The sequence below is a fragment of the Camelus ferus genome, chromosome 1 (assembly GCF_009834535.1).
Source record: "Camelus ferus isolate YT-003-E chromosome 1, BCGSAC_Cfer_1.0, whole genome shotgun sequence".
Lineage (NCBI taxonomy): Eukaryota > Metazoa > Chordata > Mammalia > Artiodactyla > Camelidae > Camelus > Camelus ferus.
Window position 1 is genome coordinate 88192650 of NC_045696.1, and position 24103 is coordinate 88216752.

Consider the following 24103-nt stretch of genomic DNA (forward strand, 5'->3'; position numbering starts at 1 on the left):
TAAACTAAAATGGGAATAGTTCCATTTTGTTGGAAGGTTACCCTCCCAACAGGGAGGAGTTGGGCTTAACAGATACACACTACTGTATATAAAATAGATAAACAACAAGGACTTACTGTATAGCACAGGGAACTATATTCAATTTCTTGTAATAAGCTGTAATGGAAAAGAATCTGAAGACACGTGCGTATATATATGTGTGTTTTATATATATATATATATATATATATATATATATATATATATATATATATATGTGTGTTTTATATATATATATATATATATATATATATATATATATGTAACTGAATCACTTTGCTGTACACCTAAAACTAACACTGTAAATTAACTACACTTTAATAAAAAATAGAACTTCTGAGAAATGCCTGCCCATTATATGCCAGCTCTTGGCCTCACAGTCACACAGAAAAGATTTACACACATTTTTATGAGATATAGAAACCATTTAGTAGGAATATATTTATTTATTACGAATCTCATTCATATTTTTGCATACAAATGTTATTATTTAAAGGGCAAGAGAAATGCTATTAAATGCTAAATGAAAAAGACCTATGAAATTAATAGACGTGTTCTCAAATACATATAAACACTTTTAAAGATGATGTCTCAAAATAGGAATTATTGACTCTAGGTGATACAGTTTTCCTTATTTTTTTCTGTTCTATTCTTATTATGAAAAAAAAATAGTGAAAATTATTTTTTTTCAATAGCACTACGCTGTCACCTGGCTTACTCCACTAAACCCAAATTACAGTGCTGAAGACACACGTTTACGGTGATATTCCAGGATTTTCCTCTGGGTACAAAAGGAATCCGGTAAAAATGCTATCATCCTCAGCACTGACATACACCCCATTCCAATCTTTGGAAACTTCCAGCCAGACTTGGTCCCCTGCTCTTAATTTCAGGATGATGAGGAGAGACGCCTGGTCTATTTCATGACCGTAGAGTGTTTCTCTGGACCTGAACTGCTTCGTATTCCAGGCCACCAGGCTGATTCGAGCCGGGCGACCCCTCACCGTGACGTGATAGGAAAACACATATGCCCCAGGAATACTGCAGTTAAATTTCCCGGTGACGGGACTATAATTCCCTTGCTCGTTATAGAGAACCTTGTCAAACCTGATAGGGGCGTTGGGAGGAGGGAAAGGCTTGGATAAAGTGGCGCTGAAAGCCGACCGTGGGACTCTGGCCACCTCCCCCTTGGAGCCCTTGAGGCCCCGAGAGCCCTTCTTCCCAATCGACCCTCGGGCCCCTTTGCTCCCAAGCTCGCCCTTTGGCCCCGTAAGTCCCACAAGACCCTGCGGACCTAACTCTCCCTTTTCTCCTTTAACCCCGGGATCACCTCGGGCCCCAGGGGGGCCATGCGGGCCGCTTTTGCCCTCCGTTCCAGTATCTCCTTTGCTACCTTTTTCCCCTTTCTTGCCCTCTTCGCCTTTTTCTCCTTTCCCTCCCCTCTCCCCAGAATCTCCACAGTAGCCCTTATCCCCCTTCTCTCCCTTGGCCCCAGGCTCTCCGTTCAAGCCTGGTGCACCCACGGCCCCTCGGTCCCCTTTATCTCCTTTGGTACCATTGGCACATGCGTCCCCCTTCGAGCCTTTTTGTCCTTTCACTCCCTCCAGTCCAATGCCTCCTCTCTCCCCCTTGGGACCAAGTCCACCTGAAATGGAAAATTAAAATAATGGTTAAGGCTCACAGAGAGGCTGAGTGGTACGCTGTTATCAGAGAACTCACAAAATGAAACAAAAGCGCCCGATCGGTCCTGGAAACCTGGTTCTGGCCTCAGCAATGGCGGTGCCGTGAAGACTCTTACACTGAGCCTTTCATATCAAGCTACTGTCTCCCTAAAAGGGAAGAGTTAATGCTACTGAGAAGCCATAGCTTATATTTCCATCTCATATATCTAGTGCTTTTGCTTGTTAGACTTTTAAGATGATAAGAGTAAGAGAACTAGAGTTGCCGGCTGTGGTCTACCACACGGCGCATTTTGGCCCAACCCACCTTCTCCTAAATCTCCACACTGTCCACTTAAACCTAAAATCTTACAGGCACAGAAACTGCAACCCAGAAAGATTTGGGCATCTTTTCCCCAAGGACAGCTAAAGTGAGACGCAGAGCTCAGATATTTTTCCACCTCCAAACTCCTATACCAGTGCTAGTGACACTCCATCTGATCAGTAACCTGAATGATTAGGAAATTATTAGTAATTTATATCTCCATCTTACCTCCCTGAAAACCTTAACTACAAAGGAAGAAAATTAATGGCTATCCTGCACACGAGACTGTACATAATAGATATGTTTTATACCCTACCTGGTTCTCCAGGTTTTCCTGGGTATCCTGGAACTCCACTTGCTCCTTGGTCCCCACGTTCTCCTTTTAGTCCTAAAATGATACCAAGATGAACTTTTCCCCAGTTGTATTAGCCACGACATAACTAACACCCATTTCACAACCGTGTTACATTCCAGTGCTTCCTTTACCAAAATAGGTAAAGGTAAAACAATACTGAAAAAGAATTTCTTGAGCATCATTAGGAATGTTTTATTTTATTTATTTATAGCCTAACCATGTAAAGGCTATTTGGGGTTAGTGCAGAGAATTCAGTGTTTCCCTTAGCATTCTTGCAGCTTTTCAGATCTCTCACAAAACTCTTGACATTCTGCCTTGTGTTATATATGTATGTGTTTATGGTTCTTCTATTATGAATTCTGAATGACAGTTAAAAAGTCGTCTTTTTCTTAATATTCCCAACAATGCTTGAGAAATAGTGCCAAACACCATAAAAATTGACACACAGAGCAGTGTTTTGCAGTTAGCTAAAATTATTCATTTTTGTTTGTTTTGGGGATGGAGGTAATTCGATTTATTTGTTTATTTTTTAATGGAGGTGCTGGGGATTGAACCAGGACCTCGTGCATGCTAAACACACACTCTACCACTGAGCTATACCCTCCTCCTCAAACTATTCATAATACAAACCCACTGAGGAAAAGAAAAATACTGTCCTTGACACACATAGAGCATCCAGGAAATGCTCATTTTCATTTTGTTCGGAAATTTTTTCACATACTCTTTGGACAAATTATAAAACTGTGGAAATTCATCTTTGAAAACAATAAAAATATACGGGCTTTTAGATATTTGCCATATTGCCACCAAATGGACTTCGATACTGGGCCTGCCTAAAGGCCCATCCTGTTACAGTGCAGCCACTTTAGATTTATTTTAATTGTAAGTAAGAATAGCAAAAATAACAGAAATAGCAATAGCTACCTCTTATTGAACATTTACTTTGCACCATTAATGTTCTGAGCTCTTAACATGATTTTTAATTTAATCAACATTTTTAATTTAATACTAATTCTTATTTGATCTTAAAACAGCCTCTCATATAACAGGGAGGCTCACCTAACAGAGCACTTCTCATCAATTGGAACATTTTTCATTTACATAGTTGGTAGCATCTCCCATCAAGAAAAGTAGAGCAGATATTCTTGTCACCACTTTTACCACAGAAGAAACTGAGGTGTGAAGAAGTTTAGAAATTTGTCCAGAGTCAGTCATGACTGCATATAATACTGGTTGGCATTGATTTGTCACCCATATGATTTATAATATAACTAACTTTTTTTTTGTTTCATTTTTGCCAGGGAAAGGAAATCCTAAGTCAAATTAAAAGTCATGAGAAGAGTCAGCCAAATCTCATAAGACCAGCTGAAGAAATCCCACTGTAAGCCACTCAGCAGAGTTTTCTAAGTAGCTAGCTCCACCATTATCATTCCACATAAAATTTTAAATTTGGAAATTAACCCACAGGCCATCAGGAAAACGTCTGTATGCCTTTGAAGAGAACCCAGTATGAATGGAAGTGAAGGATCAATTCTATTCCCGGTCCTTGTCAATATCCATATACCAACTTTCACTGGTCATTTAAAGAATTTTACTGCTTAGAGTGAATTTACTCAGGTAATGATTAGCCAGAGTGCAGTCATTTGACTCTTTTTTTTTTTTTTAACTTTCAGTCTTTTTTTTTTAACCAAGAGTCCAAGCTAAGTCTGGAAGTAAAAGGAAAGTAGAATTGCCACTTTATAGAGACTGGCTAAATGAATTTCTCTTTTTGATCCTCCATCAAAGCATATTCTTAAGAACCTTATCTTATAATACTTCTCTGTTTTTTTTTTCTTCTTCTACTTCCAGAAGTCTAACTTCCAAAATGTATAAATCACTGAGAAGGTTCATCACTCATCTTTATTTCACAGGGCTTTCTGCTAACATAATTCAGCCACAAAAGGATTAAATGTTTCCGAGAATGAAAATCGCCTAACTGACAAGTGTGAAGTAGCTCTCTCACCCTAGCATCTTTTTTGAGTAATTACTTCACTGACTGTTCTATCAGAAATGAGTTAGGCAGTCCCTGAGCCATGCGGAGGGTGATGTATCGATGATACTAGATCTTTTGACATGTGACACTGAGGCTAAAACATTTAACTTGATGAATAGATGGTATTTCTGCAGGCTGGTGGTATTCACTGAGGAATTTCAAATGTCCCAGTGAATCTGTACCTTGAAGCATTTACAGGACCAGGGATTTCCTAGAGCAGAACACACTCTTTGCTGATACATCTATGGAATTATATAGACTTTCTGAGCTGGAAAAGATCTATGAAAGTACACAAACCTACAAATCTTTGATAGTAAACAGAGTATAAATAAATGGCTCATCTATTCCCCTCAATTTCCAGATGAGGTAAAGTGACTGGTCCAAGGTCACTGGAATAAGCTTAATTTCTTCCATTGTAATTCAGTTCTCTTCCCATCATTGACACTGCCCCTGATTTGAGAGTGGCCAGAGGATATGTCATATTCTCATTAGCAGGTAAGCTATCTGCTCAAATGGAATAATCTAGAGGATTGCCTGTTAGTTTTACCTGGTGTGATATTAATCTGCATCATAAGGAAGAACTCAAACAAGAGAATGTAGGAAAGGACCTTTCCTCAGAGTCTATGCCCTGTGGCTCCCAGTTACTGGGTCAGTCAGGTGGCCTATGAGAAATAGAAAAGATGTGTGAAAGCCTCTGCTGTGTATATGTGTATGTGGGGGAGGGGGGGTGGTGATATATTACCAGGCAAATTTTAAATTTCTCAATTGGCTATTTATAAAGTTAACATTTTTATATCAACTATAGCCCACAATATGCTTTACCAAGTTTTTATATTTAAAAATAAAATTGATCCACCTGCAAGAATCTGGTATTTCCTTAGCAAGGTGCTCTTCTTAAAAATAATGCAGAACATCTCTTTGAGTTTTAACATGAAATGAATAAAATTACCTACCTTTCTCTCCTTTCTGACCTTTTGGACCCTGGGGTCCAATAACTCCTGGTGGCCCTGGGACCCCCATATCACCTGCCTTTCCCTTAAGACCTGGAAATGAGATTCAAAAAACATCAGGGTAGAAACATTTTCTTTTGAAATTCATTAGTTCCCCCACACACACACCAAAAAAAGAAAAAAAGAAAGCAGTCATTTTATTGAGACCAATGACTGTCAGTATCTTAATGATACAATCTGAGTGAGAATAAATCATAACAGAGTGCTCAGGACAGCATTTCTGTCTGATTTGCAATTTTGAACTACCTGAATAGATAAATTGAGCTCATTAGTACTTGTCACTGAATTCATGGCAATGATCAAATGATTCAGAGAAGCAGTGCCATGTCCAACAGTAAGAACAAAATGATTACCTGACTCTTAACCTCATGTGGACCACACTTTCAAATTGGAAGTAAAACCACAATCCCTAGCACTGTTAGTTTTCCACACCTTCACTAACGTACTCATTCAGGAACTACTGCTGAGGCCTCCTGTACACCAAACCATCCTGCTCGGAATCAGAAATCACCCATCAGCATTCCAGCAGGCCCCTCCCTCAGGGAGCTGAGAATCCATGAATGATAAACACCGAACAAATAACCACACAAGTAAATATAACTGGCCACACTGTCATTAGTGATGTAAAGCAAAAGAGGGAGTTCCTATTGATTGTTCCGATATATTGTAGTTTAAAAAAAACTATAATGGAAAAGAAGGATATATATATATATATATATATATATATATATATATATATATATATATATATATATATATATATATATAACTAAATCATTTAGCTATACACGTGAAATTAACACAAATTGTAAATCAACTGTATTTCAATTAGGAATTCAAAAATTGCACCTCTTGGGGAGTGATGGAAATGTTAGCTGTCTTGATTGTGGTAGTGGTTTCATTCATGTATACTTCTATCAAAATTCATCAAAGTGCACATCTGAAATATGTGTAATTTACTGTACAGAAACCATACCACAACAAAGGTGTTAAAAAAACTATACTTCAATTTAAAAAAAGGAAAAATCTAAAATATCAACTTTGAAAAAATAAATAATTTATGGGATCAGAGGAAACATCCCAGAAAAAATGGTGTTAAGCTAAGACCCAATGAACAAATTAGAATTTTCTAAGTCCAAAAAATACATAGATGACTATTTGGGGGAAAATAAGAGTAGAAAAGACCATGGTGTTTTTAAGAAACTGAAAGAAGAGCACTGTGGATGGAGCTAGCAATCAGGGTAAAGGAGACTGAGGGGCAGATGAGGGGAAAATGGTGCAGGGCTCAGACCTCACTAGGGGTCCTTGCTCACCCCAGTGGACCACGTCCTTTCCACTTGGCTGGGCCAGACAGAAACCCAAGCCTAGGATAATTATCCTTCCTGCAACCCCAGCCCTGTTCAAACATAGGAATTGATTCACAACCTCTGATGAGAATAATGTATGGCCAGGTTCTTTGAAAGTTACCCATATAGATAGGTGCACTCAATTAAATTGTAGTATTTCGTCTTCATTACTATAATTAAGGCTAATGGAATGGAGAAAATCATATTCAATCTGTTGAATTTCCTCTTTGAAAGAACACTGTGTTTGTTTGGATGAAAAACTTTCATAAATGACTTGCAGTGGGGATGAAGGCTGAAGGCAAGCTTAAGTAGCCAAAACCTCTGTCTAGAAAAGGAAGGAGAACAGAGATGAAAAGAAGGGAGAATGAAGGGATGGAGGGGAGGCAGAAGCAAGCAAAATGGTCAGTTTCAGTTCACTGCGCATGTCCCACCTTCCTCGTGATCCCCAAATGCCTGATGTTGTTACAAGGGAAATCATAAAGGGCAATGCCCAGCTTGGCACACAGAGCACACATCAACCACCTGCGAGGACACCAGGGGCAGGGAGGCTGCCCCTTACATGTAGGCAAGATGTACATCTTGGTTAGTTCAGTGTAAATACTGGCAGGCTGGACTTCATGGAAGAGCAGCGGCTTAAAGGTGCACAAGTGGAGTTTGACTCCAGGTTCTACCCTCTCAGGTGGTACAACCTCTAGAATTACCTAAAACTCTCCGAAACACAATTAAATCATCCAGTGACATGTAGTAACATTTTTGACATTGTCTATTAAAATTAGAAACAACAAAAGTGCTTAACAGTTCTTGGCACATAGTAGGTAGCTATTATTATAACTGAACTAATGAGAGAAGCTGGAGATAAAATTTCAAAAGGAATTTCACCTTTGTGAGCTATTAGAAATGTCTGCAGACTTCAAAACACTTTTATTTAGAAACGATAAAATTAGGCTTGTGGCTTTTCAAGTCTAGATTTATTCTCTACATTACAATACAAATGTGATGTATGCAATGTGTGTGTGTGTTCATAGGGCCAAAAACTAAAAAATAACAAAGAAAAATTTAAATAGTTTGGTTTGAGCAGGTTCATTTGCATTTTCAAGTTTGTTTAGTGTTGCTCTTATGTTAGCTTTTTAATTTAAAACAGTGCTTTTGAAACACTGGTAAAGCCACACCAAATATCTATGAACCACAGAACCAGGATCCTATCAGCTTCAGAGTATCTCATAAGGTAGGAAAAGACTCCTCCTACAGCCAACAGGAAAAACAAACACAGTTTATTAAGCATTTATCCTCTTCCAGGCACCACACTGAGACCACATATGTGTGATCTCATTCAGCTCTCTTGACAATTCCATGAAGCTGGTTTTATTCTTCTCTCGTTTTACTATTTGGGAAACTTAGACTTAGAGAGGGAATGAAGCTTCCTCAAGGTAGGACCATGATAGACTTGATATTTTGAAGTCTCCAACACTCTGCTCCACAGCAGAACCAGTCAGACTAAGACATAGGAGCGCCCCAGGCAGGCTAACAACTTGGCACATCTTCAAAAATATTAGATTAGAGGCTGAGCTCTGAGAACAGCCCAGCTAGCTCCACCAGCGTGTAAAACAAACGCCCTGATGTCCCAGACCCACAGCCTTGGAAGACAATTTAGCAACCAGTTGTTTACTTGACCGCCTCCCGGTACCCCCAAGCAGCCTGCCAGCCAGACATGATACTAAGAGAAATCCTGGTGCATATAATTGTCTCAGTCTCATTAGATTTCCAAAAATGTTTTGGCAACCATGAAATCTTGGTACTCTTTTACCCTTCAGTTTCACCTCTGCATAAACAGTGATCACATTTCCCAAAAGGTTCCTGCCATGAGATGAAATGAATGAAAAACCTTAATAAGGATGCAGAACTCCTGATTTTATAACTTTAAATTCTTCCAGCAAGACAAATATTTGCGTGTAATTTTTTTTTTCAGGGAAGCGTGGATTTGAAATTCACATTCTGATCTCACTTTTACCTTGAATTCTCTGCTGCAGGACATGTGAAAACTGGAATGTATTACAATAAAAGTGAGAGTGTATTCATTAAAGACATCTGAAATGTTGAAATATTTAACCATGATGTTCAATGGAGAAAATTGCTAGGCAAGGATACAGTGTTACCTCAGAATTTCAATGAGAAGCAAACTGAATCCTGCCTTGATTCTCCACCTCACAGACTTCCCATTTCTTATCCTAACTACAAATTGCACTCCCAAAAATCTATCAGTCAGCACCCACCCTTAACAGATCACAGAATTTTCATTTACCCTTTCTACATTAGCCGTTAATGAAAAGACTGTGGAACTGGAAGACCTGCCAACCAGTGTTGGGCCTGGTCTCTGCTCTAATCAGCACCGTCCTGTAGAACTTTCTGCAATGATATCAATGCTCTGTGTCTGCGCTGCCCCATACGGTAGCCACTGGCCATGCGCGGCTACTGGGCACTTGAACTGTGGCTAATGTGACTGAAGAATTGAATTTTTTAATCTCCTTTAATCTTAATATTTATTAATAGTCACACACATAGCTATGGCTACCACACTGGGCAACAGAGCCCATGTGAGTGTGTCACAATGTTATACACAGCTTGTCCTATTCCGACGACAATGTAGAACCCCTGGGGCAATTCCATCACCAGTTCACCACTTCTCAACTCTAAGGATGTACCAGTGAGAAACAGGGTTTTGTGCATTTTCAAATACCTGGCTTTCCGGTCTCTCCATGTTCTCCTTTCTGCCCTGGTACGGATGAACAACAATCACAGCAATTCAGGAAGAAATCAGCCGTCTCAAGAGTGAGGTTTTCAAGGGGGAAGAGCGTGGCAGCACCAAAGGGCTCCGGGCTTGGTTCTGCCATTTCAGCCACTTCTGTGAAGGGCAGTTCTTCTTCCGGAGGCTTCCCACCGGACGGCTTTGGGCCCTTTGGCATCTCTTTTCCCTCGGATTTCTTCGTAAATCTGGTATACGGGGTGGTCTTTGCTATTGTGTCCATACCAGCAATAGCCAAAATAATTAAAATGACGCAAAGCCAAGAAAACACCCACATGTTTGAGGCTGGAAGAAAGATACAATGGGAATATGTGCACATATTACATGAGAACCAGATGAAAAGACTAAGTGATGCAGATATATACTCAGATGAAAGAAATACATATATCTGTATACATATTCATATGAGTATATATCCTTATATATGATTCATAGATTCATACATAAATGAACCATAAGAATGAACAGTATGCATAATATAAAATGATTTTATGTAGTTTATATGTAAATGTATGCTTGAATCACAATAGAATATTTTATTTACTCAAAGTATTTATCGTAAGGAACTTTCTGCTTCAGTTCTCCTTTGTGGTTGCTTTCCTAGTGCTACATGGACTAAAATATTGTTCTCAGTCATTCGTATTATCTTGCCAAATAGCAAACATGATCTATAATAAATGCAACATGACTTAATAGCTCATATACCCAGTGGAAAGAAATATGTATAAAATCTCAACTGACCTCACTCAGATTTATAGGAATCAAATACATTTGTATTAGAGGGAGATGAAAAATATTGAGCTGAATAGTTTATTTCAGCAAACTCAATTATTTCAAGAAAATAAACTGGTAAATAGTCCTTAAATCTACTCAGGATTATGGTCTTGTTGTGAGGGCAATCTTTTAGAATCTGTCGTAATAAATGGAGGGAGAGAGAGAGAATAAGAAATCATAAATTTAAATATATGCTAGGTCTTTATGGCCTTCACATGTCATTTAACTCTCCAATTCTTTGCTTTACAATTTGAGTTTTCTGAAAACTCACATTTATCTTTGTATTATTTTAATGGGGCAAATAGTGGTTATTCCGATTAAGGCTTTTATCAATGTTCAAAGTGATGGGATATAAGGTTCTCGAAGAAGTAAAAGTTTGATACTTCATAGTATTCCATTCCCCAGCAACTCCCAGCAATCCAGTGGCTGCTAACAGATAATATCTGCTAACAGATGCATGATTTCTGATTGGAAAAGGAAGGAATGATTAGGATAAATAGTGACAGAGTAAAGAGAATGGAAATAAGGAAAGTAATAACACTTACTATTTATAGGGCCCCTTTTATGAGTAGCTGTGTTACATTCATCAATCCGATCTGTTCTCTAAACAGCTCTGCCAGGTAGATGACTCACAATCCCTCACCTTCACAGATGAAACAGGCACCAAGTGGTTACGTGCCTTGCTCAAGATCACACAACCAGTAAGTTATTAATTCAGAACTTAAATCCAGGTCTGTTTAATTTTAAATCCTTAATCCTTTCCCACAAATCATGTGGCATTCATAGGGATGAGATTAAAGAACAATAAATCCAAGGGTAGGATCAGTGGAAGAGCTATGAAGGAGACAGACATAAATCAAAGCAGACAAGAAGGGACAAAGGATGCTATATTTCCAAAATCATATAAAGATCCAAAAACACTAACTTTGCTTCAAGTTGCCTTTGCTACCGTATTCATCCATTCAGTCAATATTTACTGAATATCGACAATGTCACAAGCACTGAGAAATTATATGTGGTGACATCTAATAATATATACTAACCCATGGCCTCTGTCCTCAGGGAGCTGACAATCTAGTAGGAAAGATGAGAAACAACAAAAGCTAAGAGGAAAGTGTGAAGGGCAGGTGATTACGTTGCATCCCCCTAAATACAGATCTCGCACCTCAACTCCCTCTACCCCTGCAAGACTGACCACACAAACAGGGTTACTGTGTATCAGTCAGATGACAGAAATACTCTGTTTAAATATAAAATAATATAGCTTTCATTTGTTCATACAACTGCATTCAATGAAACATTCATTTGTTCCACACATATTTATTTGAGTGTCTAAGAAGTGCCAGGTCTGATGCTGGGTCATAGAATATAAAGACAAGTAAAACCCAGCCCCCTCTCTAAGGATCTTGTTGCAGTAAACATCCAAATATGGCAAATATCCAAAGTGCAAAGTAGTCAAAGTGCAACATCGGTAACTTAAGTTTCTCACCACTCTGCTATGAGAATAATTCAAGGTTGCAGAATGGTGAGTATTAATTCTCTAAGACATTGCTTTGTTCTCTTAAACAAATGAAGTCACATGGGAAAATAATCCTTTTTTCCTTGCTAAAACAAATCTGTGTTATTCTTGTATGCATACAAAGTATTTCTGACCCTGGAAACATGTTATGATAGCCCCTTGGTAAACCATTCCTGAGGTGGCAAATAAGAGAGAGCTGTTGGGAGGAACATGATAGGGGAAGGATATAGGTCAGTGGTGGAGCACGTGCTTAGCATGCACGAGGTCCTGGGTTCAATCCCCAGTACCTCCACTAAATAAATAAATAAATAAACCTAATTACCTCCCTCAAATAAATAAATAAATAAATAAATAAATAAATAAATAAATAAATAAATAAAATTAAAGAACATGACAGCCAGAGGGAGGGTATAGCTTAGTGGTAGACTAGCATGCAGGTACTAATCGTTATTGCAATTACATCACAATATCACACATGAACCATGCCGAACCATGCAAGGTTAGATTTACTATAACCACATAATGTATTATAAAACTGAGGCACAGAGAGGTTAAGTAGCCTGCCCGAGATCACAGGGTTAGTTAAGCAGTGGAGCGGGGATTAAAACCTAAATCCATTTGACTCCAGAGTCAGCCCATGCACCTCGCACTGTGACGTGCTGCCTGGGGATTAACCAGTCATCAGAGATGCTGCAGAACAAACTGAGTTGGACCCTTCAAGGAGCTTGACATTAGGCCCTTCAGTGGAAGAACGTGGTTTCCCACAGACAGGAAATGGGAGCTTAATAGGAGACAGGAGGAAAAGGAGAGATGAGAAGTCTGGCTCTGACAGTGGAACATATTAGTGTGGGGCAAACAAAGTTTCAGAGGGGAACATAGCCCATCTGACAAGAGGCTAAAGGACGACAGAAAGGAATGAGCAGAGTTAACCAATATAGGAAGGTGCTCAGTGTCCCTCTTTGAGGATGTGAGTTGTCCTCATGAATGTTTTCCTTGCATCGTGACTTCCTGCTTCCTGATGTTAAAGGATAAGGTAGTCAGTACTTTAAGACTATGAGGAGGCTCCCCAAGAATTTGTAGTTAAGGAAAACATGATGCCCTTTGAAAAACAATGGAGCAAGAGTTGATGGCAACCTGACCAACGGGGCAGAGACAGTATTTCTTTTTAATGGGAATTTCTTCAAGTTTGTGTAAAAACATAAAACCTAGTCAAACAAAACCTCCACAATGAGTCAAGAAAGTCAAGGCTTCTGACCAAATTTTAAGTCACTAAAACAATCAAACATAAGTCAAATGCTAAGTCTGAAGTTTAACAGGCATAAATCTTAACAGAGGGGTTAAAAGTAAAGATCTAAAAGGAGGCTGAGGTCTCCAATCAAACTAAATGCAGTTAAAGCCCTTTTTCTCATCTTGAAGGTTGCCTGGACTTGTAAATATTTCAAGAGCAGAAAGTTAGGTCTCTTTTGCTTCATTCCTAGTACCTAACATAACATCCCCAATGTGCCTAGCGTAATATGTATCGCATAAATGTTTGCTAATTTGAAATGAAGTAAATGTAGTAAACTGCATTATTATCTCTAATTTTCCACCCTTCCCTGAACGCACACTCTTTGATATATGGGTTTTGCACCGTTTCCCACAAGAGAAATGAGGTCTATGCTCTCCCTTGACTTTGAGTTCAGCCATGTGACTTTGGCCAGTAGAACGAGGTGGAAGAGACAGGGTGCCATTTCCAAGCCTAGGTCTCAAGAGCCCTTGTATGTTTCCACCTCCTCTTTTATACTTTGGACATTTCCATCAGAAAGACATGCATGGCCGATCTTGCTGGTCACAGAAGGAGGGTGTGAGACATATGTGGCAGAGCTGCCCCAAGAAAGATGCCCAACCCTATCACAATCTTGATGAAAGTCCCCAACTGATCCACAGAGACATAAGCGAGCCCAGGTGAGACCAGTTGGGGCCAAAAATCTAGATCAGACAACCCTCACCCATCCCACAGACATGTTCCAATTAGCTATTGCTGTGTAACAAAACACCTCAAACTTAGTGACTTAAAATAACCATTTACCATAGCTCATAATTTCATGGGTCAGGAATTTAAGCCTAGATTATTTAGGTGACTCTTCTGCTTCCTGAGGCATAAGCTAAGGTCACACAGAAGTTTTCAGCTGGTGCATGAGCTGGTCTGGAGAGGCTTCACTACAAATCCAGTGGCTCAGTAAAGGTAGAAAAATGCTGAGCTCATCAAGGACAATAGTTTCCCTAACATGCTAGTCTCAAAAGAATCAAATTTCTTCAGTCATCAGTTTTCTTCAATCACAGTTCCCAAAGAGAGTGCTCCAAGAACATGGAAGCTGTCAATCTATTTAGGCTGTGCCTGAGAACTGACACCACAACACTTTTACTGACTTCTACCAGTTACAGGAGTCACAGAGGCTAGCCAGACTCCAAGGGAAAGGGCATAGACCCCATCTCTCAACGGAAGAAGAGTCAAATAATCTTTGGCCATCTTAAATCCACCACAGACACTCAAACTATAATTTGTAAGTCATGGAGTGAGTTTGGGAAAGATTAGGCAGCAAAAGCTAACTATTACCAACAGTTCCAGCCTTTAGCCTAACACTGTATTTGCTACCATCGAGACAATAATGACTGAGCAGCTTCCAGGCAGCACCATCTTACCTCTACCCAGCAGCAGGCATCCTATGTGCTCCTCCCCCTCATCAATTAGCCCCCATAGTCCTGGGAGTTGCACCCATTGAAAGTTCTTAAGCAGGAGCTGGGCCACCCCTTGTTGAAGTGCTCTTAGAAGGGATCTTGAAGATTCTTCAAACTTGAGTGCCCCTTCTAACCTTGAGAGTCTACGACATGGTTTTATAACAGCAGACATTTTTTCAACGTATGAAAATTAGTTCATACCATAAAATTTCATTCTAAATACAGGAGACATTACATTTCTTTTAATGATATACTCTTCTCTCTCATTAAGACAGTGCCTATGCTTAGGAGGACATTCTTTGAAGATTGGTTAGTTCTTTTCTCAAAATAAGTTAGGTATTTATACCAACTAAACAATGTATATTTGTAAGATGACTGGTATGTTTTATGCTGAGGTTAGGACTATGGATTGTAAAGAAATGTAGTAACTGACTAGCAAGTAATTTAGTATAAGTACTAAAAGCCATTGGCTTTGTAGACAGTGAGTCTTGAATACAAGATTCAGATCTTCTATTTACTAGTTGTTTGATTGGGAGCAAGTTACTGTACCTCTCAGAGTCTTGGTTCCTTTTTTCTAAGATGGAGATAATAATAGTAGATACATCTTATACGGCTATGAAACTTAACGAGATAATGCATGAAAAAATCAGTATTTCAGACTGTAATAAGTGCTATGGAAGAAACAAATAGGGGTATTTGATAGAGTGACAAGGAAAGATTGTTTCAAACAGGTGTCTAGAGAAAGCCTATCTGAGGAAGTAGCACTTAATGTGACAGGAAATAGCACTGACGAATCAGAGGAGCCAGTCTCAGGAAGAGCAAGGAGAAGAGATTTCCAGGAAGCGGGTGTGCCTTTGATACAAGGGAGAGAAGGAAGGTCAGGAGGCCCTGACTATATGGAGTGAGAGACTGGCACAGTCACCCGGGACGCACTTTGTAGGGAGCTGTGGACCATCATAAGGATTGGGGGCTTCTTCAATAAGCTATAAGAAGTCTTCAAAAGCTAAAGCAGGGGAGAGACCCTGGCTGTTGTGTGGAGGATAGTTACAGGTGGGACAAAACAGCAGGCAGTAAAAGCAAATGAGAGCTGCTGTCATCCAGGCAATAAGAGATGAGGGTGGCTTACAACAATGTGTTGACATTAATTCACAGCTAAAAGATCAACCCATTCTGGAAAACATCCGTTACTTTAATTTCTCTCTGAGAAGTGCATCTTCAACCTAGTTAAATTAGAATTTATATTTTGACACGAGGAGGTTTCTTAGAATTGTGGTTTTAACACATTACTTTGAGAAAATGAGGATAAGAAGAAAGCAAAGTATGAATCTCTGGGTGGAAAATTCCTGAAGAATATGATTAATAACTATTTTCCTTCAGAAATACAGGGTGAGATTTAGTTATTAGTCAATGTTTTAGTCTAAAACATACAACAAGGTTTTCGTTTAAAATATATATACTTTAGTTCAGACTACACAAAATTTTCAGAGACAGTTTTGCACTAAGCAGCACATAGACACAGAAATGCTTGCATGGAAATAGTGCTTGTTAAATTTTGTCTCCCTGGGACCAAAGTAATTCATCTCTGGCTTCTCTGAGTGGATTTTACAAGTAAAGTGAGATCTCAGCCCCAACTTCAGATATAATAGCTTGAGTCAGATGAACTGAACTGGCCTGAGGGGCTTCCCTGTGTTGAGGAACAGGAGGAAAAGACGCAGTGTTCTAAGGCACTAGAGCCCCAGGCAAGAAGGATGACTTCGGGGCTTGTTCCCAGGATGTCAGCAGCCCTCTGGGATTTTCCCATTTAAACAAGTAAAAGGAAGTAGAGATGAAAGTTAGAAGCAGCAGCCAAGAGGGACCATTAACGTCATACTCATTTCAGGCACGTCCACCCCAAGGAAGAAGGTCCCACAACAGAGCATAATATATAAGGATGTCAGGAAAAAGAAAACAGGCAGAGAGAGTTGCTGCCACCACTTCCTTCTTCCTCGAGAGCTGCATTCATCAAACAATCCTCTTTTCCTTTTTAAGGTACCTGGTGTTGAGCTCTCAGTGCTATGCACCCACGAGGGTGAATTAGGGAGAATTTCCAAGAAGCTGTCTTCTCCTGCCCTGATGCTTCCAGCTGACCTTCTCCTGCTCAGTGTTAGAGTTTGTTTGCACATATAACCCCATGAAAAGGAAGGAGGAGAAACTCTGTAACTACAGAGTCCGATTTCCCACCTTATTTTTTACGGGCAATTCCAGGGTGGCTGTAATCAGTTCTGATAAGTCTTGCTCATTCCTTCCTTTGATAGAGGCAGCAAAACCATCATCATTTCCATTAGCCAGTGGGAGGCTCTTTCTCCCAGAGTGTTGAAATAAGTGAATCCTTTACAATTTTATGAAGCACCTTGAGTATAACATTGCATTCTACCAAGTTAAATGCTTCTTGTACTTAACAAGTGTGCAGTAAATTAAAAACATATTCTCAGCATTTTTCAGTTAGAGAAGAGGGATTAGCTTGGGTTCAAAGTCTCAGACCATTAAAAACAAAAAGAAGTCCATCGGCAAACATGGACCTTTTTCTCCCTCTCTGCAGGCCACCACTGTCCCAGTCACTCCTCTTCTCCTCCCACTCTGTCTTCAATCCAGGGAGTATGACAGGAAGCAGAATGTTCCAAGTGGCAGGCGAGGCCCATGGCACAGCTTTGGGTGCAGAAAAAGAACTGTACTCAGGAGGGCAGGGAGGCAACACGCTAAGGCAGGCAAAGTCATCATGCAGGTAACTGGGTGATGGAAAAGCAAACTCACCCGCACGGACAAGTAGACCGGGAAAAACGTACATTAAATTTAGGCACGAAAATAAACCCTGGCTCTACATCTCCCAAGCCTCAAAGAAACCTTTAAGGATGGTATTAGGCAAAGGCAAGAACGAGATTATTATAACTCTTTTTAATCTTTTTTTATTCCCTTCACAGGGAGCCCGAATCTCTCTGCTGTAGTGGGGTTTTCTTATATTAGGGAGAGAGAGAGAGGAGGTAGGAAACGCCACAGTGTGAATGACTGGGTGGACAAGGAGCCAGAAGCCAGTTTTGCAGGCTGAAACATCCCACTGATTGTAAAAGGCAGCAGGTAACTGCGTGTGACCAGTGGGGGAGATGCGGTACACGGGAACTCTCTGTACTTTCTGCTCAATTGTCTGTAAAACTGAAACGACTCTAAAAGATAAAGTCCATTTACTAAAAAAAAAGAGAAAAAGCACTGGGGTCTGAATATGATTGATCTGTTCACTCATTTGTTTATTCGTTGGTCCTGGTGGCAGTTCATAATCTATCAAAGTTGCTGCTAAAAATCTGAATTTAAAATTTAACTGATGCCCATAATTCATCTTTGTTAAGTTTCGGCAGGTTAACCAAAATCTATGGTAGAGCTAAACTGGGTTCCATGTGAGAAACGTTTTCCATGAAGAAAAGATTTGAATGAGACTTTTCTACTTCCATGACATAAATTATTTAGACACCCATTAAAATAAGTATAACCAAACTTAAGCAAACCGCTTCACTTTTCTGGAGACCAAGCAGAGTGTCTGTTGTGGGATGGTCCCCAGTAGAAATTATCACAGAAAGAAGTAGGAGCCAACTCACTCCTGCTCCATCAGGTCCACCCAAAAATTAGCCAAAGCTTCCCTGTTGGGGAGGCTCTGGAGAAGCTTCAGGATGCAGAATCTAGCAGATTGGAGGGTTTTAAGGAAAAGGAGTTTATCTTTGAAGCAAAAGGTGTTTTTGGATAACATGATAGATACGGAATTTTCATCACTAGCAGCTTATCTTCTGCTGAGAGCCTTGCTTCTCAGGGTTGAAAGATCTGTGTTGATCCTTTTATCAGCTTACTTACATGCTCAGACAAAGGGAACACAAACATGAAGTAAAGCAACTAAAGACATGGCTTTATTATAAAAATATTTCCAATTACCAAACTTCCATTTGTCTTTCATTTCTGCACTGTTAAAATCTTCTTTAAAAATCCATAGTCCCAAACCTATTCCATTGCTCTGAATGTCTTACAAACAAATATTAGGAAAGTCAGAAGTTTGGAGATGTCAACAGACAGTGCATATATCCCCAAAGACATCATGGAATCTAAACTAGTAGCCAAGCTGGTTAGCATATTTGATCAAGGTTACAGCAGGCCCATAGAAACATTTTAATCAGAAGTTACCAGGAGAAATCAATCTAGGCCTATAGGAACTGGAGTGGGTTCTTACCCTGCCTCTAGTCCTCAAAAAGTTCTTGAAAAACCCTTAATCACTCCTAACCACTCATAAAGCTGTGGTCACTGACCCATACCATTGACCAAAAAAGGCAAGAAACAAAGTAAGATACAGGCCACATTGCATTTTTCTGGGTTGTGCTAACATGCTGATCCTAGCACTTTCCTGCTTTGCTCTGACTCCGTAATTTGTCATTTGTTTCCAAGACTTCATCATGGATCTAGATTCTGGTAACTCCATAAAAGTTTGTCAGGAGCCTGGGTCACCAACAGCTTCAAGAGACTCGGGGCAAGTCAATTTACTATGGGGGCTCGGTGTCCTTATATTAAAAACAATGAGTCTGGCCTAGATGAGCCAGCGATAAACCCTTTTCTAATTCTGAAGTGTTAAGACTGTTTTCTCAATAAATCCTGGCTAATCATACCACCTGAGACTTAAATATCATTACATCCTCATTTTGCCACCTGGTCTGGGGCCTATTCTGGGGCTTCAGAGTCAGGTCATGGAAAGCTCTGCCTGTGGCAGTGGCTCTGGAAGCCCCTTTAGAGGTCCACAGCTCTCTGAGGGAGAGCTGAGAATCCCAGAATAACGGGCATCTCTGATAAGCATCAGGTTAGGTATCAGCCCAGAGAAGAACAGAAGGGAGTCTGTCCCTGAAAAAGTGACCAAGAGGTTAATGCTTCCCCTGAAAACCAGCAGTCACTTCCTCTTTGAGGATAGCTGTGCTATTTAATACCCCAGAAGACCAAGGACAAAGGATGGCATTGTGTAAGCACTGTAACTCAAGCAATTAGCCAGGTAATGGTCTGTGGGGTTCATTACAGCAGAAAGTCAATTAAAACACTTGGAAGGAGATTATGCAAAGCCCTCAGATTTCAAATCTTATAAGCTACCCAGTAAGACTAAATTATAGTAAATGTCCTATCTCTACAGTAGATATCACATAAATGAAAATAAAGTTTCTCTTCTAGTATGGACTCATGCTCAATAGCTCATCAATCCTAGAAATTTAAAAAAGCAGCCAAGTGTCTAGCTTTCATTCAACAATAGAGGATATGGGATAAAGGATGTCATGTTTGAATTGAATATCTTCTTTCCTACCTTTGGTCTAAATAATATTTTGTATTCCTCTAGTTAATAATTGTCTTTTAAAGATTAAAAAATACAGCAATTAATTTCATTTTGAATTTCTGCCAGTGGACTTGAGGAAGAATGAATGAAATGTGAATTTCAGAAGGAAAATTATTTCTTAGAAAGATCTTTAGATAAGATTTCTTCTGTTTAATGACTTGTGCCTGACTTCATTCTCACAGAAGCATAGTGTTTCCTTTTTTCTATAATGCAGATATGTTATTTTAAAACTAGACTTCTTTAAACTAGAAAATAAATGAGAGTTCTTTATGAAATTTCAAAAATTCAAATACCATTTAGCATCCAAATAGATGGCCATAATGATTTGCCCTAAACACTGGTAGAAATATAAAAATTAGTTCCTGTCCTAAAAGCCCTCAAGTCAAGTTTAAGCCAGTGGTTAAGTTTTATTCATGAATTATAAATCCCTTACAGAAGGGAGTAAAAATAAAATGACCAATAGATCTAGAAATGTAATGTTCCACTAATTCTATCATAAGAAGCTAAATGCATATTAAACTTTTATTATTATTCATAATTGTTCTGTAAAATACCACAGGCATAACATATTTTTAAAAGCAAAATCTTTTCTCCTTACCAGATAATTATGATAGAAACCACATTTTTGATACCACTACCTAATTCATCTTAACTGAACATATACCTCAGTATTATAATCTAAACAAAACTTGATTGTTAAGACCTTCATCTCTGAAAAGGGGTTAAATATTATGCAGAACCAAAACACATAGCTCTACCCCCGTAATGTCAATCTATTTTAATCTCCCGTTAGAATTTATTTATTCTACTTATCTCACAGATATTCACAAACTTAGTGACTTTTAAATTAAGAATGATTCTATACTTCATCCCACAACCTTTCATATTTCAAAAATCGATTCAAAAAATAGATTTCACACAACAAAGACAGCATTCTCTCAATTGCACACTTGTATCATGTCTATTATATTCTTATTTCCTTGAGGCAAATTATAGCAACACAACTTTTTTAAGCCTAGGATCTTATTGCAAAAGGTCTGATGAAAGATTAAAAAAATCAATATTTGCAATCATCACCTACCTTATGGATATCTCCCTATCAGTAATCCCTCCCTGGATGGCACATTGGAAAATTCAGTCTCCTTCACCATTAGACAGGGGTCTGTTTTATTCCTTTTGAGATTTGCCCCACCCAATGAGAGGTGAGTACCCTATGATGAGGGGAGTGGTGACTTTCTGACTCTGAAGAAAGGCTCTGAAATCTGATGAAATGCAAATATCTTGGGAATATTCAAGTCTTAGCCCTTCACTGTCCTGACCATGTCTGCCATTCCCCTTGGCTCACAGGATTATCTTTCATCCTAATACTTTAAGGCCATGGCACCAATGTGGCATATAACTCCCCTGTTTGGTAAATGCCACAGTTCTCTGGAGGATCTCCACTGGAATCTGTTATTTGGGCAGCATTTGGGTGTTTAGAGGCATCTGCTTCCACTGTTGAGTGAGTCCTCACTGCAGGAAAACGATCACTTGGGTGACATTTCTGAACAAACCCATCCTCCCCACCAACCTTCCTCTTTACTGCATGAGCCTGACACCCACTGAGGATTGTAGACTTGCAGATTCCTGGCCAGGTTCATTTCTAAGAAGATAACTTTGTCATATTATTTGGGACTGCAATAAGATGTTCTCAAGAACTCATAAATTACAAAAGCACTATTGGTCTCTTGATAGAGAATTCATTCAGCAAACAAGCAAGCAAGCTTTCTTGAGAACCTATCAAATGCCAGACCATGTTCTAGATGCTGGGAATAGAACAGGAGAAAGATTGACAAGGTCACTACTTTCATGGAGTTTGTATCCTAATGGAAGAAACAATCAAAAATTAAAACACAAAGATGTAGATAAACAACAAGTTTCTACTATATAGCACAGGCATCTATCGTCAATATCTTGCAGTAACCTAATGAAAAGGAATATATGTATTTACATGTATAACTGAAATATTATGCTGTACACCAGAAATTGATACAACATTGTAAATTGACCATACTTCAATAAAAAAATAATAAAACATAAAGATGTAAACAGTAAATATCATATATTAATAAGCCAGTAAGCATTATGCACAAACTAAAGCAAAGTGAAATGATGGAGAATGAGTGGCTTTTTAGATCGGGGGCTCAGGGAAGGCCTTTCTAACAAGCTGACATTTAAGCTGTTGCAATTTGAATGACCAAGGAACCATGGAGAAGGAGGAAATCAGAGGATAATGCAAGAGAATCCCAAGTGCAGAAACTGAATGAAAACAAGCATTCGACTATAAGTGCAATGCAAAATAGATCAGAACAGAGCTACAAAAGAAAACAAATTAAATCCCAGCAAAATGGTGATATGAGTGAAGATATTAACATATCTGAGACAGCAGCTATAGAAGAAAACCAACAGAAAATAGAAAAAGGAGCCTGTGAGGCACAAACAGAATTAGAACCCATCCAGACAGGCTCAGGGAGCCTCAGCCAATGAAGACTGCAACATTCCAGTCCCATTGGTAACCTGATCCCCATTAAGAGCTGATACAGCCGATTAGCTTAACCAGAAACCATGAAATATTTGATTAATGTAAATCCTCTCCTTCTGATTCCACACTCACCAAGCACTTCCTCATTCTGCCCTCAGGGAGAATGTGCTGATCCTAAGACTTCAAATAATTCCACCTAGTGACTGCTCATGGTAAGTTACAAAGTGGATTTCCAATTATTATTTGGCTTCCCCTGTAGCTTGCTGGCCTGGAGAAAATGTTGTTGCCAGGCTGATACAAATACAGCAGCCCATGTGGTTATATTTCTCATTATAAATTAATTCTGAGAGATACCTGTCTCTTCCTCATTTTAGTGTTTCTGGAGTCCTGCTCACTGCTGAACATTGACAAATGCAAGTTTAATCAAGCCAGCACCTAGAGAATCCCAGCCCAGTGCCAGCTGGCCTTTCCTTGGCAGCCACAGCCTCCTGATGCTGAGGCTGTATGTATCTATGGCTACCACATCTTCACCTAAAATGCCTGATGAGTTCACCTGGACCTGGTAAAGAAAGTGACTGCCCTGAAACAAGCAAACAAGCATGCTGAAGTCCACCTTTGGGTTTACCATGCTATCTGAGATCCTTGGCAAGCAAGTATCAGTTTTCAGTCTATAAAATGGAGAAGATGGTCTACTCTGGGGCTTTTTCCATAAGTTTTTAATTACACAAGTAATATATAAATACATTTGCCCTTAAATGCACAAAAACATTACAGGAAACAACACCCCAACTGCTGTCTGCTGTTCCTCAGATCCCAAGGTAAGCACTGTTATTACATATGAATCCCTTCCAAAAAGCATTTACATCCTATGTCTCCATACATAAACCTCCCCATAAAATATAGTATTGTTTGCTTTATGTCTAATAAATAGTTCCACATGAGTATATCTTGCTCTGTAACTTGCTTTCAATAAGCAATATATCTTGGGATTTGACTCATCTCCATAGGCAGTGTGTGAATAACAGTGGAAGATGGCTTACAGCTGAAGTAATGGTTCCATGACTTCCACAAAGGTCGTTTCTTGGGTTACTTACATATCTTTTACTCTCTAAATACCTAAAACTATAATACTGCTTGGAGTTTAAAACACCTTTACCTAGCAAAACTGTAACAGTTATGTTTAGATCTCCTATATAGAAACGGAAGTAGGTATTTTCCTCACAAATGTAATGCAAGTAAATGTAAACCTAGATTTTTCAACATCAGAACACATAGCTCTCCCTTAGTCTCTATAATTATTGCATAACATTCCATTATATGAATACACCACGCATTTGTACTCTATTCATCAATTGGGAGCTACTTAGACTTACTCCAATTTTTAACTCTACAAAATGTTGCAATAAGTATACACATACATTCTTTTTTTTTTCTGATAGAGGTACTGGGGACTGAACCCAGAACTTCATGCATGCTAAGCATGTGCTCTACCACTGAGCTATACCCTCCCCCTATTTTTCACTGTGCACGTAAAAGAGAATTTCTCTAGAATAGCTCCAGGAAATAGAACTACCAAATGACAGCATCTAAGTCTAGGCTCAAGTTATAGTCTGTAGACGCACAGGA

The 24103-nt window shown here is 39.1% G+C and overlaps 1 protein-coding gene across 2 annotated transcripts in view; it reads right to left on the minus strand.

Moving 5' to 3' along the window:
• Nucleotides 1-438: 438 nt before the first annotated feature.
• OTOL1 (otolin 1) overlaps nt 439-24103 on the minus strand; it is a 39205-nt gene continuing 15540 nt past the window's right edge. For both annotated transcript variants that reach the window (XM_032485014.1, XM_032485007.1), the window contains exons 2-5: nt 9500-9850; nt 5363-5452; nt 2339-2410; nt 439-1684 (exon numbers count right to left, since the gene is read on the minus strand). In XM_032485014.1, coding sequence (XP_032340905.1) covers nt 795-1684; nt 2339-2410; nt 5363-5452; nt 9500-9842 — 1395 coding nt within the window. In that variant the 5' untranslated portion in view covers nt 9843-9850 and the 3' untranslated portion in view covers nt 439-794. The remainder of the gene's footprint in view (nt 1685-2338; nt 2411-5362; nt 5453-9499; nt 9851-24103) is intronic.